This window comes from Microtus pennsylvanicus, chromosome 18 (assembly GCF_037038515.1).
Source record: "Microtus pennsylvanicus isolate mMicPen1 chromosome 18, mMicPen1.hap1, whole genome shotgun sequence".
NCBI lineage: Eukaryota > Metazoa > Chordata > Mammalia > Rodentia > Cricetidae > Microtus > Microtus pennsylvanicus.
Window position 1 is genome coordinate 2,512,061 of NC_134596.1, and position 17,463 is coordinate 2,529,523.

The 17,463-nt window shown below is 57.3% G+C and overlaps 1 protein-coding gene across 2 annotated transcripts; it reads right to left on the bottom strand.

The window, feature by feature from the left end:
* Positions 1-102: 102 nt before the first annotated feature.
* Positions 103-17,228, bottom strand: Pold1 (DNA polymerase delta 1, catalytic subunit). 2 transcript variants are annotated; one of them, XM_075953024.1, is made up of 27 exons: positions 17,067-17,228; positions 10,856-11,034; positions 10,605-10,718; positions 9,432-9,578; positions 9,228-9,353; positions 8,991-9,159; positions 8,830-8,911; positions 8,621-8,750; positions 8,229-8,395; positions 7,919-8,023; positions 6,656-6,796; positions 6,432-6,542; positions 6,115-6,306; positions 5,926-6,014; positions 5,640-5,756; positions 5,284-5,397; positions 4,893-5,040; positions 3,230-3,325; positions 3,004-3,141; positions 2,282-2,457; positions 1,878-2,030; positions 1,698-1,800; positions 1,236-1,368; positions 1,045-1,158; positions 727-779; positions 557-654; positions 103-248 (listed from the first exon to the last, which is right to left on the bottom strand). In XM_075953024.1, the coding sequence occupies exons 2-27, from the start codon at positions 11,031-11,033 to the stop codon at positions 143-145; spliced, it is 3,300 nt and encodes a 1,099-aa protein (XP_075809139.1). In that variant the 5' UTR covers position 11,034; positions 17,067-17,228; the 3' UTR covers positions 103-142. The 2 variants fall into 2 exon arrangements, with proteins under 2 accessions (XP_075809139.1, XP_075809140.1); XM_075953025.1 differs by lacking the exon at positions 17,067-17,228 and adding an exon at positions 16,874-17,027.
* Between the last annotated feature and the right edge of the window lie 235 nt (positions 17,229-17,463).

Sequence of the window (17,463 nt, forward strand, 5' to 3'; positions counted from 1 at the left end):
CCCTGTGTGGGCACAGGTAGAGGTACCGAGGCCCCAGGGGAATTGTACTGCACCTGAACCATGAAACCCAACCTGTTCCCCGAGACCACAACACACAGCCAGTAGCAAAAAGTCTGAAATTTATTCTCTGTCCCTTATCAGGTCACCAGGCCTCAGGGCCCGGAGGTCCAAAACGCTGCAGCAGCCGCTCCTGGTCCTCCAGGTCCTTGCGTACTTTCTTGCGCATGTAGAAAATGGGACAGTCGCGGCTGCAAAGGGTGGTGGTCAGGGGCCGTTCCCAGGACTTTGGCCCCTACCTGCTGCCCACCCAGGGGAGGGGGCTGTTTGCTTAGCGGGCACAGGGAAGCCGATAACAGCAGTGCCCCGAGAGGTAGCCAGCCGTATATCAGCTGTCACCTGGCGTGGGAACGCGCCCCACCCGCCCGTTCCCTGGGGAAAGCCCGGCCCCACCCTTGGGGAGGCTGTGCGGGCGCCTAGCCTAGGCAGACCCTGCCCACTTTTCAGTGAGGTCTCCCCGCTGGGTCAGGAGTCTGGTAGCAAGTGGGGGAAGGTGCACCTGGTACAGATCACATCCTCATGCAAGCTGCCCTGGCAACGCTGGCACTGTGTCCAGAGGCGCGAGAAGCGCTCCTCCAGGGCATTCAGGTGTGACACCTAAGGACACAGCAGGTTGAGCAGGGCTGTGGGGGTCAGGCTTGCCCCAGCTCCAGCCCCTACCTCACTCACCTCCTTCTGGTAGAGCTCTGACTCCCGTGGCTGACAGAACTCACACACAGCTCCTGGGGGAGGGGCGGGTATCGGCACAGGGTGCTGGGACTGAGCCAGGCCCTAGCCTCCATCCCTGCATCTCTGCTCTTCTCCACCCGCTGCCCATCCCGGCTTCTGAAAGTCCCCAGGGCTAGAGAACAAGGGCCTGAGTGTGTGGGGAAAACTCCCCTGGGGAAACCCGGAGCGGGCGAGGACCCTTCGCGGGAGCGCAGGCAGAATGGATCCTGTGGCAGAGCCCCACCAGTGGGTGTAGAAGCGCTGTGTCCTGGGTCTCACCTTGATGGTTGATCACGGAGCGGCAGCCAATGCAACAGTTGCGACGCTTGGTAAAGGCCAGGAGGCCACCAACCTTGCTGGTAAGCACAGTTTTGCAGCGTGTGTGGTCACCACCTACAGGAGAGGAGCTGACAGTCTCGCTCGCCCCTGCCCCTTTCTTGCCCACACTCCCTCCGTGGGGTCACACTTACGGAGCAGCACAGATTCTGCACGGCCCTCGCCCAGAATGGGCTCAAAGATGCGCAGCAGCGGCTTAGCCAGCTGTTGCTCCAGGTAGTACTGGGTGTCGATGGGCAGGCTGTGCTCCAGCACAAATAGGGGGTCCTGTGGGCGGGCCACGGTTACCAGGGGGCCAGGGGGGAGCCATGGACAATACCCTCGGGGTGTGACGAAGGGGTGCACCCAGGGACAGGAAGGGCCACGGAGGGGGCGCAGGGGTCAGAAGTCACAGGCTAAGAACCAGGTCACTGTTCACTGGGTGGCTTGAGAAGATAAAACAAATGGAGGTACAGGCACCCAGGGCGGGGAGGGGCGGAGATGGCACAGCAGCCAACTCTGTACAAGGAGGCACTACGGTCAGGCCCAGGGGCTCGACCGCCCAGAGGAAAGCAGAAGTGAGATTCTGGGAGGGGCACAGCCCAGGTGGGCCTGACCTCCGACTTCATGTAGGCAGCCACGCCTTTGGCAGCACCAATGATCACATAGGGGACTCGGTCTCCCAAGCTGGGCGCGCTGCCGGGGTCACGCTTCCTCATCCTGCGGACAGGGGAGGTGGGTGAGGTTTGGGGAGGGCTGAATGGCCCCAGCTGCAGGAGGCGGTGTGACTGCCCCACCTCTCAGCCAGTTCCACGTGGGCCTGTTTGCCCGCATAGTCGGCCGCTGCACGGGTCAGCTCCTTGGTGATGACCAGCTGGGAGATGTCTATGCGGTTGCACAGCAGGTCCGAGATGACATCTTTGGCATGGGCCACGGCACCATCAGGGTCCCTGAGATGATGGACAGAGTGACCAGGGGCTGCTGACGATCACTGAGGGCGGGCACTATAGACTGAGTTGGGGTTTGCAGAAACAGGAGGCCAGAGGCCATCGCCTAAGGCAGCCAGTCTAATTCACCACTGCCTCACCGTCACAGCAAGACCCATGGGTCTGAGGGAGGCTGGCTTCTGGGTCTAGGAGGGATGGGGACGGACACACACACACACACACACACACACACACACACACACACACACACACACCGGTCCACGAGGATTCGGCGTAGCGAGGATGTAACAAGGTTGGCCACCAGGGGACAGTTGTCCCTGCGCACAGCCTCCAGGCCCTTGCAGTCCATTCTGTCATGGGTATCAGGCTGAGAGGAGAAGAGCAGGCCAGCATAGCGCTTCTTGCTGATGAGCAGGTATGGAAAGTAAACCTAGAAGGGACCCAAGGGTGGTGACCCTGTGCACTATCCCCCACCTCCAATCCCAAGACCCATCAGAAGCAGGACAGGCAAGGAAGGCCCTTGCCCTTGGTGGAATGAACCCTAGGAGGCCTGATACCCTCCAGCACCCTAGGAACCCCACTTGACATCATACCATAGGCCTAGAGCTGGGCCCTAAATCATGAAGTCCAGGTAGGAGACACAGTGAAGTCTCAAAGCCATGAGAGGAGACAGCCCAGTGAGTCTAGAGCCAAGCACTGGGGCCGCCAGGGGCACATGTTTGAGCAGCAGGAAGAAACCGGTGAGCACTGCAGGACCCATGCACACCACAGGTTTGTGCAAGGGAGGCCTCAGTCTCAGAACCCAGAACACTGGGCTTCTGCGTCCTAAAAAGCTCATGGAGCTGGGAGCAGGCCCAGAGCGCTGCAAGACCCCCACACCTGCAGCGTAAGCTCTGTAGCACACAGTGAAAAAAGGCTACCACTAACTGCAAAGAGCCCACTGTCTGCACTGAGCTGAGGCAGGGCACACACGCACCTTCTCAAACTCTAGCTGGATAGGCGATGGGAAGTGACTCGATACCCAGCCGGCAGCCTCCCGACCCAGAGACATCGCCTCAGCCACAGAGGAGACACCAAATCGGCACATCACAGAGTCAGTGTCGCCGTAGACCACCTGCCGGGGTACATGTGAGAGGCATGTTCCTGTCACGGTAGGCAGTCCAAGGACCCTGGGGAGCAGCCGGCTGCGCCCAGACCCTGACCTTGGCATCGGCATCGTAGCCATTTTCTACAGTGTACTTGGACTCCACCAGTTGCTTGGTTTTCTCAATCATCTGCCGCCCAAATCCAGTGACGCTCTGTTAGGAGCAGAACCAGAAAGAATGAAGACCCAGCTCGGTCTGGACACATCTCTGCCACTTCTGAGCTTCGCGGACCATGTGTCCAAGTCCAGGAGACAGGAGGCTGTTTCTCCAAAGTATGTGCATCCTCAGAGGACAAGGAGCCATCCCCACCGCTGGTCTGGGAATGGAGAGTAAGCAGAGGCTCTGGGCCACACCCAGCTCCTCACTGGAGCGTTTTAGGCAGGGGCTCTCCCACTGAATACAAGCCCACAGCACCGCATCCCGATCTGTCTCTCTTCACAAACGAGGACGAGGCTGGTGAGTACTGGCGTGTGGACAGAATGCTCCGACTGTCTGGGTTCCACGTGGTCATGGGGACATCTCAGAAATTCACAGCTGGCTTGTCTTGTCCACCTGCTCCATGCTCCTTTTTCCTTATTTTGTTCTGGATGGCTCAGTAGTTTGTTATCCCACCATAAGAGGCCAGGAGAGAAGACCTAAGGTGCCAATGCCCACCCCACCCCTGTAGGAAGCTAGGAACAGCCACACTGGAATGAGAACAGCAAGCAGACGGGGGGTGACTCCAGCAGAGGCAGGTCTGGCCAAAGCGCAGCTCCTGGGAGACACCGTCCTTCCAGGCAATCAGCTTCCCTGAGCCCTAGACCACACCAGAGGTCTATGCTCACAAGGGGAGTTAACAGGGACCCTGGTTTGGACCTGGGATCAGAGAACTGGAGCTGGAGTAAACAGCAGCTTCTGTCAGTCACGGCCTCTGTGACCTCTGAACCCATTCCATGAAAATTCTGTCACCTGCTCTGGACATGCCCTACCTAAATATTCCTGAGGTGTCACTGCTCACTGCTGAGAGAGCAAAGTACTGTGCCTGTGACCCGACTGAGTAGCAGCACCGCAGGCCTACAGCAGGGTCAGTCAGACCACACACAGCAGCACCACAGGCCTGCAGCAGGGTCAGTCAGACCACACAGCAGCACCACAGGCCTACAGCAGGGTCAGTCAGACCACAGGCCTACAGCAGGGTCAGTCAGACCGCGGGCCTACAGCAGGGTCAGTCAGACCACACAGCAGCACCACAGGCCTGCAGCAGGGTCAGTCACAGACCACGCACAGTGGTCAAGTAACCCAGCACATCCAGCCTGGTTGTGCCACTGGGTGGCTCTCCCCCTTTCTCTTTCCAGGGTTGTGGAAGGGATGAACAGAGGTGTTGCCACTGGGGTAGGGGTGTCCAGCAACCCTGTATCCCAAGTATCCATCTCAGCTGACCCATTGGCAGAGGCCCGGGAGTCACTTGTACTACAAACATTACCGGAGACTAGGGTCCCTGTCCCACTAGGCCATGTGCGAGGAGGGCCAAGGACAGGTGCCCTGGTCTCTGAGGACCCCACATTAGGATGCAGAAGATGCCTGAAACTGCGGCTCCTGCCATACTGGGACCCCCTCTGCCCCAGCTGACCTCGAAATGCAGGCCAACAGCTGCCATACTGGGACACCCCCTCTGCCCCAGCTGACCTCGAAATGCAGGTCAACGGTAACCTCGTCACCCATGAGCACCCCAAAGGCTCACCTGGGAGATCTCCAAACATGGCAGCTTGCCCACCTGGGCACCAGTGAAGCCATATACAGAGTTGGCGCTCACTTTTAGTGCCAGCTGCCGTCCATCCAAGACCTGGCGCCGCAAGGGGTCCGTCTCCTGAGCCAGCTCAGCCTTGGCCCTGGGTGAAGGCAGGATAAAGGCTGTTTAAGGGGACCATGGGTCTCAGGGAGGCACCAGGCATGGACACTGGTTAGGGTCCAAATAGAGCTGGGTGTGCTGTGCCCTGCTCAGAATGGAGACCCAGCCAGCAGAGGGTGCTGCCTGGAAAGGGGCCTCATTTCCTGGAGACACAGCTACAGAAGATCTGCACAGGCCACCCGGGGATCTAAGCACCAAGCCAGGCAGTGGCTCCAGAGCCCACCTCTTGCGGGCACTCAGCAGATTCTCCAGGATCTGGGGCAGGAGGCCCTTCCGCACAGAGGACTTCACAAACTCATCCCCAGTGGGTGTCCTGATGAATTCATCTGCTTTGAGGCTGGGAAAGAGAGGCACAGAGACTGGGCTTCAGGCCTGCTCGCTCCAGCATCCCCCAGACCCCAGCATTCCCTTGAGCCTCCCCCAGGTCAGCCTCTCCGTTAGCCCACATCCACAGCCTATCTCAAGTCCTGGACTCCCAGGTCTCCTTTTCCCTGGACCATTACTTCTGGGCCTGATGTATCAAGATGTGAAACAGGGCTCAGGGTGGATTGGGGGACATCCTGGATGAAGGCAGCATACCCCAACTTCTGGGCAGCCCCGGGCCGTAGCAGTGTGGTGTAGCAGAGATTATGGGCCATCATGATGGATGGGTATAGAGAGGAGAAGTCCAGCGTGGCAATGGGGACGTCATAGTACCTGAGGAGGATTTGGGGGAAGTCAGCCCCTTTCCTGCCCCTACCCTTGGGCCCTTACCTTTTAAAATTTTTATATACAGAGTCTCAAGGAGCCCAGGCTGGCCTTGAACCCTTCCAGAGTGCTAGGATGTCATACGTGAGTGTCCCACCATGCCCAGCAGCGACCTCACCCTTTAAGGGGCTCAATGACAGTGGCTCCTGTGTAGTCCTCACCGCCCTCAGTCTTCACCACAGGCATCAGGAGCCCCTGGCGCATGGCCTGGAGAAGGGGCAGGGGCGGGGCGGTGAGTATCCAGGTACCAGGACCGGTGTGTGCATATGTGTATGGTGGATGTGGCCAACCAGGCACAGCCACCCACCTGGCGCAGCAGTTGAGACACGACCTTGACCTGTTGGCCTCGGCTGAGCAGGTACCCAAGGGGCACACCTGTGACACGTGCCATTTCCACATTGTTCACCAGAACCATAAGGCGCTCGAGCAGCCGAAGCGGCAGGTAGGCATCCTTCAGGCAGTACACCGCCAGGCGGCGGCGCGTCTGCTCATTCCCATTCTGCGGATAGGCATGTGGGGCGGGGCTCAGGCGGGGGTAGGGGGGGTCCAGGCCGGGCTCGGGCGGGGCTCAGGCAGGGGTAGGGAGGGACCACCGACCGGGAGGATCTGGGGGGGGGGATGCACCTGCAGGTCAGTGATGATACTGTGTTGCACATCCTCCTTCTGCTCACCCAGGAAGTGGAAGCTCACAGCATTCAATGTATAGGAACGGAGCTTGTATTCCCGCAGCAGCACCTGGGCGGGTTGGGGTGGGGCAGGGCCTCAGAGCTGTGGGGTGGGGCCTGGAGACTGTGGCACATAGGAGGTAGGCGTAGCTTGGGTTTGAGACTGAGTGGTTTCCTGCATACCTGTAGCATGTCCATCTGAACTCGGCCCACCATGCTGACCACTTTACTCTCCCGCCGGCCCACCTGCCTTGATTGGAAGGAGGAGTCGCGAATGTTGGAGCGGAGACCAATCACACGGCCCAGGAAGGCGAAGCGGTCCACCTGGGGAGGGACAGTGGGCAGAGCTGGTCACCCTCACTCTGAACCTGGCCACACGACCACAGAACAGGGACAGGAACCACCAGGGCACTCCTGGGGCTGGACGATGGCGGCTGAGGGCAGAGTTAGCCAGTGACAGGGCTGAGAGACTGGTGACACTGGTGACAAGTACTGACAAGGAGCTGGGGGACAAACTGACAGAGGGAGTCAGGGGCCGAGGGCGAGGCACCCAGGACATGAAGGCTAGTGTCTGTCTCCATCAGGGGGAAGAGGGGCCGAGGGCCAGGCACCCAGGACATGAAGGCTAATGTCTCCATGCAGCTGGGCAGTAAGGTCTGCTCAGCCTGTTCATCACCGAACTTGCTACAGAAAGCAGGAAAATGACCCAGATAGCCTATCTGGGACTGAACTGAAGCCCCAAAAGATGCTGACTTCTCCTGTGCATCACCTGTGACCCCACTGGCAACGGAGCTGGTCCTTAAAGAAGGATCAAACCGTACTGCATCAGGCAGCGGGCCCAAGCAGATGCAGGCCTGCGGTGAGGCAGAGGCCCAAGCAGATGCAGGTCTGCGGTGAGGCAGAGGGCCCAAGCAGATGCAGGCCTGCGGTGAGGCAGAGGGCCCAAGCAGATGCAGGCCTGCGGTGAGGCAGAGGGCCCAAGCGGACGCAGACCAGGAAGCCTACACTAGAAGCCAGGCTTGGGAGGGTCTGCCCTTGAACTCACAAAACACCACGATCCCACGCCTAGACACCCAGAGGGTCACCTCTGCAGCCTCCAGTGTGCAGCTGATCAGTGGCTGGCATGAACAAAGCCCTTTCTACAGTACCCAGCCTTTGCCACCCACCAAGACAAACACCCGCTTTCCTCTTCCAAGCCTTCATCTTCCCCCATGCCTTGCCAGTGAATTCTAAAGCAAGCGGCCATTGCGGTGTGGAGGGCTGACTTCTCAGGGAGGTTCCTGTCAACAGACTTCCGCCTCCAGCTGGAGCAGAGTAGGTTACATCTGGGACTCCAGAGCAAAGGCCAGCCCAGGATGCCCGAGTGGCTGGTGACAGCCATGGGCAGAGGTGTCCAGCGCAAGGACGGCCCCAGGGAAAGATCTGGGAGGCTCCCAGCTTCCTCACCTTCAGGGTTTGCGCCCTAGAGATGAGGTATGGGAGGTCAAAGTTCTGAATGTTGTAGCCGGTGATCACGTCGGGGTCCATGGCGAGGATGAAGTTGGCCCAGGCCTGTGGGGGAGCACAGAGGGTCAACCAGGCTGTCTACTGCCTCAGATACCCTCATTTCCAGAATGTTCAAGACAACCTTGGCACTTGTGAAAGTGTCACGGAACTCAGGAAAAGACTTAGCAGAAAGTCCACAGCCCCCAAGCCCAAGGACATGGTGTCAGCTGGGGACAGAGGCTGAATGCGTATCTGAGGAGGGAGGAGCCACCTGGAGCAGATCTTCTTCCCGCTCATAGCTCTGCACTTTGGCACCCAGGATGGGAGCACAGGGCCGCAGCGTGAGTGCCAGGCGCAAGAATGGCTCTGGCTCACCCCAGCGCAGCCCCAGGGAACAGATCTGGATCACAGGGTCACGCTCTGGCTCAGGGAAGATGCCTGCAGAGATGAGGTGTATAGGGCCTCAGTCCTCCCCTGCCCTGCCCCGTGGCCGGCCCCACTGAGTGGCCGATGCTCCACTCACGCTGCTCCTGTGCAGTCAGATGGGTGGGACAAACACCTGGGCCAACTAGCACCCGGAGACATCCCTGGAGGGAGCGTTCCTTCCACCCACTCATCCCTCCACAGGCCCAGAGGGGAGGAGCCCAGGCTCTGGGGACAGACCTTTGCGGCCAGCACACTCGATGTCAAAGCTAAGCACACGCAGGGGTGCAATGCGCTGCCACTGCCCTTCTGGTGGGTGACTGATCACATCCGACCACAGCACATCCACCTCCAGCTGACACAGGGTGGCCTGGGGAAAAGCACACGGTGAGCAGCACCAGTGGCAGGGAGCCCGGGGCTCTCCGCCCCTGCACCAGGAAGCCCCTTACCTTCTTCTCTGCCCTCGGAACATACTTCCCAGCTGGGAGCTCCAACCAGTTGCAGCCCACGATGTCAGCATCCACCATGAACCTGGAGAGGTGGTGGGGTCAGCAGGCAAGGCCACCCGGGTGCTTGGGGAGAAGCGGGGTAGGGGAAGACAAGAACACACCGGATCTCAAAGTCTACGTTGGCCTCATAGGGTGCGAAGCTTGGGGTCCCCAGGCCCGGCACACGGATACCCTGTTCCAGGAGGCGGCGGGCCGGCGCCACAAGGCGGGGCAGCGCCAGGGTGATGCGGAGAAACGGAGAGGGGCCCTGACCATGGTATCCAAACATGCCTGCAGAGAAAGGCGGTTGGCACCCACCTGGGCTCCGCCCACCCCACTGATCTCCAAGCCACACTCACTCTCACGGGAGCACAGCTCTACAGCCAGCACTGCTGGCCCCGAGAGCTCCTTCCCACCACGCTGGTCCCGGCTGATGGCTGTATTCAGCTCTCGCTGCAAGTCACTCAGGTGCTCGGCCCCGAAACCTGGTGTGGAAGGCCAGTCAGAAGAGCAAGAGGGTTTCTGGGGTCCAGGAACAAGCCCCACAGGTCAGGGACACTCACCAGGAGGTGCAGGGGTGTAGAAGTAGGGTGCAAAGCCGTGGATATGGCAGCAGACAGAGAAACCCTCATCGGTGACTCCAAAGGCCCGCAGTATGGGCACGGAATTATGAGATTTTGGGGGCCCTCCTGGAAGTGGCACCGCTGAACCTGGGAGAATGGTCACAGAATACCTCTCAGGTCCTGAGGCCCAACACTCTTCAAAGCCCTTCCTATTGCCCTCCACCCACAGTGAAAGCCAACTGTGTGTTCCCACCCCCATCCCGTGGTGCTGGAGCTAGAACCAGGCCCTCTACTGAGTGTTGGGACTAATGAGTCCTGGCCTTCAGCTGCTCTTCCCTCCTAGAACCTTCTAATTAAAGATACTAGAAGCTGTGCCTAGCTTAGACGATCAGAGGATGGGATTTTCACCTGTTGTCCATTGACTGCAGTGTATTTAAGCCTACATGGTGCTAATAAAGAGGGGCTTTCGGTATCAGTGTTGAAGGTCTGTGTGTCAGTCTGTCTCTGCATGAGTGTTCCCAACCTCCAGCCCCTTGCCCAAAGCTCGAGAACTGAGGTCTAGCGCAGACCTGGGCCACACCCCAGCCCCTCACTGGGGGATTCTAGGCAGGGCTCTTACCACTGAGCCACACCCCAGCCCCTCACTGGGGGATTCTAGGCAGGGGCTCTACCACTGAGCCACACCCCAGCCCCTCACTGGGGGATTCTAGGCAGGGCTCTACCACTGGGCCACACCCCAGCCCCTCACTGGGGGATTCTAGGCAGGGCTCTACCACTGAGCCACACCCCAGCCCCTCACTGGGGGATTCTAGGCAGGGGCTCCACCACTGAGCAGAGTTGTTTATGAGTAGGAAGGACATGCATGAGCCACACCGGGTGTGAGTTGGTTCTCTCCTTTCACCACATGGGTTCTGAGGACTGCAGTCAGGCTTGGTGACAAGTGCCTTCACCTGCTGAACCTACTTTACAATGCTCTGAACCCACTTTACAGTGCTCTGAGCCCACTTTACAGTGCTCTGAGCCTTTACCTGCTGAACCCACTTTACAGTGCTCTGAGCCTTCACCTGCTGAACCCACTTTACAATGCTCTGAACCCACTTTACAGTGCTCTGAGCCTGGCTCCCACACTACAGGGAGGAGGTGAACCATGTCCCGCCTCCCCTGCCAGCTCACCCACATAGTGGTCAATCTCTAGCTGCTGGAAGATGAGCGGCTCCGTGCTGGGGTCCAGGGCACGTAGGGTAGGCCGCAGCCAGCGCGGGTCAATGTCTCCAATGGAAAACTGCCCTGGGAAGAGAGAGGCTCGTGGGTGGGTCTCCCCCCAGAGGCAGCCACTCTCTGCTCAGAGGAAAGTAGGCAGAGGTGGTGGGCGACTGCTGGAACCCCACTGAAAACACATCTCCACCTCAGGAGGGGGGACCTACCGCCCACAGTGCCCTCTGGGGGCAGCTGCAGCTCCTCCTCTGCCTCCTGCAGATTCTCATCCTCCTCCAGCATGGCCAAGTTCTCAAACTGCGATGGTTCATCCTCATCCCAGAGGCCCCCACGAGCCCGCTTTGGGGGCACCCCAGGGCCTGGTCCTTGTTTCCGCTTAAAATCCATCCTGTGGGCAAGTTGGGGTTCGATGAGGACCTAAGTAGAACGTCGTTTCCCACTCCTGCTGTGCACCCACCATGGTCCCAAACCTTTTCATGTGCGCCTTCCACCCACAGGCCTAGGAATTCCCCACACTCGATGGACCTTCACTAACAGCTGGCACCGTGATGTCCACTCCTCACCCTCCCCTCACCTTGTGAGCATAGCCCCTCCCCACATCCCCATACCCCTTAGCCCATGCCCTCACCATGACCAAACCCAAACATGGTACATTCTGCAGTGACTTCACCCTCACAGAACCCCGACCCTTCTCCGGATTCCACAGTGGTCAAATATAGTGCCCCCAAACATACAGCCCTGCCAGCTCCGCCCCCCCCACACATGGTGCAGGACACACTAGAATGAAAGCCATGCCACTCCGTTCCTCAGTTACAGCCTGGGTACGTGGTATCCTAAGAGACTCCTGTGTTGAAAGCTTGGTCCCTAACTGGTGACACTGGGGGATGAGTAGCCGCACAAGCGGCTCCCCACTGGATGAGTCCACTGATGGTTCATGTTCATATGCGGATGCCATCCTGCAGGAATTGCCCACCTCGTTTTTATGAGAAGGGTCTTTCTCTGACTTGGAGTTTGCAAGTAGCCTAGGTGGGCTGTCACTGAGCCCCAGGGAGCTGCCTGTCTCTGCCTCCTCAGTGCGAGGGTCACAGACAGGCCACTACTGGTTTCTCACCTGCCTGCTTGCCCGGCAGGCATCTTACACACTCAGCCGTCCCCCAGTACCAAATGTGACTAGGAGGTGGTGGGCACCCGAGGAGTAGGTCTCTGCCTTTGAAAGGGCAGTCGGTGCCCAGCCTGCAAAGCGAGCCGTTCCGCTCCAACCATGCTCTCACCACAGTGAGAACCAGCTCAGCGCAGTAACACAAACCGAAGCTCTAAGTCCAATCAAACCTGGCTGCTGCTTTCAGGTCTGAGGAGGCAAGGGGAAGTCGAACACCACTAGCACCAGGAAGCAAGTAATGCGGACGCTCAAAACACCCAGGAGCAAGGATCAAAGAACCCAGGGGTCCCGTCACGCCCCCCAGTCCAGGAGCATGTCTAACAAACAAATAAAGCCCACGGCAGCGAGGGGCTGTGTACAAATCCCAACTGCGGCCCAAGTCTGGAAGTCTCCCAGCCAGCACAGCTATTCTGAAGGTGTGAGGCCTGGCTGGTACCCGGCGGCATCCACGGCATCTGTAGGTAAGCAGACTGCAGATATGGATGGGACGGGGTGTTAGCCATGCGCTGAAGAGGACCACTGCGATTCAGTAAACGGTGCGCGAGGCTCTGGGGTGCAGTGGGCATGACCTTGGCAGGCTTCAAGCTCATTTGGGGAGTGAGTGTGGGTCTGCTGAGGAGGCAGAGAGCACCCTACATGAATGCCAGAGTGTACAGGAAAGTGCCAGTGCAGGGGCACTGGGGGGCAGCGTGACAGCAGTCACCTCCCTCTACTCTGGAAACTGTTACAGAGGAAAGACACACCACACACACACACACACACACACACAGCAGGGAGGCCAGACAGCTGCCCCAGGTTCAAGCAAACCCTTGTCCACTTCTGAAGATCACCCCACATCTAGACTGAAGAATCCACTACTGAGGCCTGCAAGGTATGTGCCCAGGCCCACCAGACAGGAGGGTTGTCCCAGGCTGCTCAGGACCTTTGGAGAGCAACGGGTGAATCAGCTTGGGTCTTTCTTGTTCTAGTTTTGGGCGCTTAGCTGGGCCTAGTAATATAGAGCCACCACAAGCAACTTAGGACACTAAAAAAGGAGGGTGACAAGTTCAAAGCCAGTATGGGCAACTTAGTATGACTGTATATCAAAATAAATAGCAAAGGGGCCAGGTGTGGTGGCGCTCACTTTTAATCCCAAAGCTTGGGATGCAGAGGCAAGCGAACCTCATGAGCTCAGTTCCAACCACGTCAACATAGTGAGTTCCACGCAAATCAGGGGCTACATGGTCAGACCTTATCTCAAAAAGAAGCAAGTAGGGGCTGGAGAGATGGCTCAGTGGTTAAGAGTGCTGGCTGCTCTTGCAGAGGATCAAGGCTCAATTCCCAGCACCCACAGCAGCTTATAACTATATATAACAGTTCCAGGGGATCCGATGCCCTCTTCTGACCTCCACAGGTACCAGATCTACATGCAGACAAATATTCATACACAAAAAAAATTAAAAATATTGTAAAATCAAGGGAGCAAACAAACCAAACACATACACCCAACAAAAACCAGAGGGCTGGGAACAGGGCTCAGTGGTAGAACACCTGCCTAGAAGCCCCAGTGAGGGGACGCTTGACCACTTACACAACAGGGCAGAACACACACACTCACCTACAGCAAGACTGCAGTGTGGGCCACAACCCCAAGCAGATGTGGGGAGTGAGAAACTTGTCAACAGTTAACAATCCAAAGCTAACTCAGAATCAAACAGGCGATGAACCCAGTGTTTCTGGCCATGGCTGCCTTTGCTGTGAGCACACAAGCTTCCGGCTTTACAACACCGCCACAGCGCGTTCGGAGTCAACAGTTTTACTACCGTCTTTGCTCTTGATTCAACCAAGACCGTACCTCCGCTGTCCCTCATGATGAATCAACTAAGCATAGCTCTGGTTTGCAGGGTTAGCAAACTTGAGCATATAAATGACTTCCAGGGGGCAGCCGCCCCTGCCTGTGAGAAGCCCCTCCTGAATGAGGCAAAAACCAAGGGGGGGAGGTGCTTAGAGGCACCAAACATGGCCCGCACCTGGCACACCGCTGCCGGCTCTCCTACCATTGTAATAAAACAAGGCTGGCCTTAATCCCTAGTGATGGGACGGCTGGCATACCTGCATTCCAAGGTCGGAAAAACAAAACTGGCCCAGGCCAACTTCAAGGAGAACTGTGTAGAGATCTGAAGGTCTTTTGCTTTGTTTTTTAAAGTCAGGATTTCCCTGTGCAGCCCTGGTTGTCTTGGAACTCGCTCTGTGGACCAGGCTGGCCTCGAACTTGGAGATCTGCCTGTCTCTGCTTTCTGAAAGCTGGGATTAAAGGAGTTTGCTGCCGCCACCACCTGGCAGGAGACCTAAAGTTCTTATGAGACTGAACAAAACAAACACATCAGCAGGACCTGCAAGCCTTCCATGTGCGCCGCGTCTGTGAAAAGACCAGGATGCTCTCCTTCCGGAGGAACAGAAAGGCTCATCCACAGTCAGAAAGAAGAACAGAAAACGTTCTGTAAGTAATAAAAAATCAAGGTTTGCTCTGTGTGTGGGAGGGGATGGCATGACAGTAGAAGGGAGACCTGGTGGGACAAGGGAGGGGAGAGTGATTGCAATACAATAAAAAACTTCTTGTTCTGTTCCCAGCACCACCAACTGTCTCTAATACCAGCTCCAGGGCTCTGCCACCCTCTTTTGGCCTCAAGGGGAACTGCACACACACATACATACAAACACACACACACACACCTAAAAATAAAATAAACCTTAAAAGTAAACCCTTGAGGGCTGGAGATACGGCTCAGCAGCCAAGAGCACTGGCTGCTCTTGCAGAGGACCTGGGCTCAGTTCCCAGCACCCAGCTCACAGCCGTCAGTAACTCCAGTGCCAGAGGATTTGGCAGCAAGGGCCTCTGCAGGCACTGCATACACGCTGTGCACATACGTACACACAAGCAAACACTTCAAGTATAAATAAAATCAACCTTAAAGGTTCTTGGGCAAAATATGTCCTGAGAACCCGTCATAAGACTGCCGGCTTCCAGAGTCAGGAGACTGATGGGGTCTGAGATTGTATTAAGGAACGTTCTGGAAGATGTGTGTCTCCCCACAGCTATGCAGTTTGACACCTCAGTCAAAATAAACAAACAAAACAAAACAAAAAACCCAAAGTGTTAAAGGCAGCAAGCAATTCTGTATGTGAGAGCTGACCCTAACAGGTTGGGGCAAATGAAGAACCTGCTTTTACAAGGTTATTTCCGGTACCATTGTTTAAAATCCCTAAGGACTGGAAACCACCTAAATATCCTCCCCAGGGGGACAGTTTCAATAGAACCCTAGTAGCATTCAATGGAGTACTATGCAGCTGTATAAAGGAATGAGGAAGCCACATGGTGATAGGAGATTCCTCAAAGAGGCTTTGTCTTTGGTGGGTAAACCAAGGTGTGGGATGGCATGCTTCCACTTTTGTTTTATATTTAAAAAGGACAAAGACGGCTAAGGAAATGATTATCCTACAGCTACCTGAGAAGTTGAGGCAGGAGGATCATGGGTTCAAGTTTAGTACCACGATGGATTCCAAGATCAGATTTTTAAAAGGTGGGGAGTAAGGATCTGGATCTGGGAAAGGGGCTGAAGATGCTATGTCAGGCCCCAAAGTATAGAAGAAAAAGATGTCCCTGACAGGGTCCCAGGAGAAGCAGGCAGGTGTGGCCTGCACTGTCCCAAGTCCAGCTGACAGATGAGGTCACCGCAGTGGCTGCTGCCCTCAGGGGACTCTGGCTGCTGATGGTGGAGCAGCAGCCGTCTGCGAGGGGAAGACAGGCACAGAGCTGGCTCAGAGGAAGCCACTGGGCACTGCTGAAGACCACTGACTCCAAACAGGGGGCGTGGCTCTGCCTGGCACAGATAAGGAGTGCACCTTCTCACCAGGAGCGAAGTGCAGATACACTTCCTTGAAGGGGAAGGGGAAGCTGCTGCCATAAGGAACTGCTTTCTCCTGTCGCTCACTACCACACCTCCCTGACACAGGCTCTGGTGGCACCCACGACCCAAGCCTGGGGAAATGTAACTCGGCGGGGTTCCACCACCGGGTGTGTGTGTGTGTGCGCGTGCGCGCGCAGGCTGTAACACTGAACTTCATCCCCAACTGTCTTTTTCAGTTTGAGACAAGGTCTAAGTTACCCTAGCAGCCCCAGAACGTGCCATACTCCTGTGACCAGAAGCTGAACAATTGTTTATGTTTCAAACCAGCTCTCCCAGGTCTGCCGGATCCAAGTACTCCTGGACCTCCCCTGGAGGGCTGGCACTCAACAATCTCCCACTCCCACAAACTGGTGTCACCCTAGTCTCCCCTTATTCTGGACAGGGATGCTCCCATGACAGTCACCTTGGAGGCGCAGCCCCACTGCAAAACCCACCCGCTCACGGGATGCTCTCCAGATCTGCACCAGCCTGCAGCGCAGGTGTGTCCTGGCTCCCACTTAGGCGGTGATGCGGGACGCTATCACCCACCCAACTCCTCATTTCCCCCAGGACACCTCACACACTGAGTTTCTTGCCTGTCTCCTCCTCGGACCCTCCAGTGCCGCTGCTCTGGGACTGTGTCTCACCTCCTCCACCAAACACCAGGCCGGGTAAGCAGGCTGCCCCCACCCAGTATCGCTGGCTTATTTTATTATATAAAGCATCACATGGGGCCCGGTGAGACAGCGGAGTGAATAATGGCGCTAGCTGGCCAGCCTGAGTTTGATCGCGGGGAACCCATATAGTGGAATAAGAGAGCAATCCACAAAGCTGTCCTCAGATGGCGCGCGCACACGCACTAAGTAAAAGAAAGGCATTCTAGTTCCGAGTCATTGCTTCTTCTCCCATTCCTTTTTTTTTTTAATTTGGTTTTTCGAGACAGGCTTTCTCTGTGTAGCCCTGGCTATCCTGGAACTCACTGACCATAAACTCAAGATCTGCCTGCCTCTGCCTCTGCCTCCCCAGTGCGGGGATAAAAGGCATAGGCTACCACGCCCTGCCCATTCCTACTTATTGGACTTCCTGATACTCTCGCCTTGCTTCTCGTTCAAGTGCCCCGCAGCTGCCCGCAGCTTCCGCACCTCTACGCCAGGCTCACGGCACGCCGGAGCCCACACCGAGATAGTCCCACGCGCCCCGGCTCCTCAGCTCCACGGATCCGTCCCTTGAGCTAGCCCTGCCTGCCCTGCTCTGCCCGAGCCTGCAGATACTTAGCGAACCCTTCGCTCGAGCCCTCCGCTGCCCTCCGAGCGCCCCAATGCCCTTCTTCCTTACCCGCATCAAACAGCTTTTCCCGCCACAAAATACGCCGCCGTGACCCCTGACCCCTATGCGCGCAGGCCCAGAGCAGCAGTGCGTCCGCTGGTCCCGCCCCTGGCCGGCAAGAGCGGGCAAATCACACCCCTGCCCCTAGCTGATCGCAGAGCCACGCCCTCCGGCGAACGGCCCCGCCCCTCATGATTCTACAGCCCGAGGACACGCCCCCAGATACCTGAAGCAGTTCCCGAACGCCCCCTGCGGGAACGCAAGAGGATTGCAACGGTGGATGCTGCCCTGGGGCCTACCTTTGCCAGAAAAGGCTCCCTTTTTCAGTTTCCCTAAGTGTTCCCGCATAACTTCTGTTGCTCCACAAATCCCTTCCTGGCTTGTTTATGACATTCACGGCCAGATG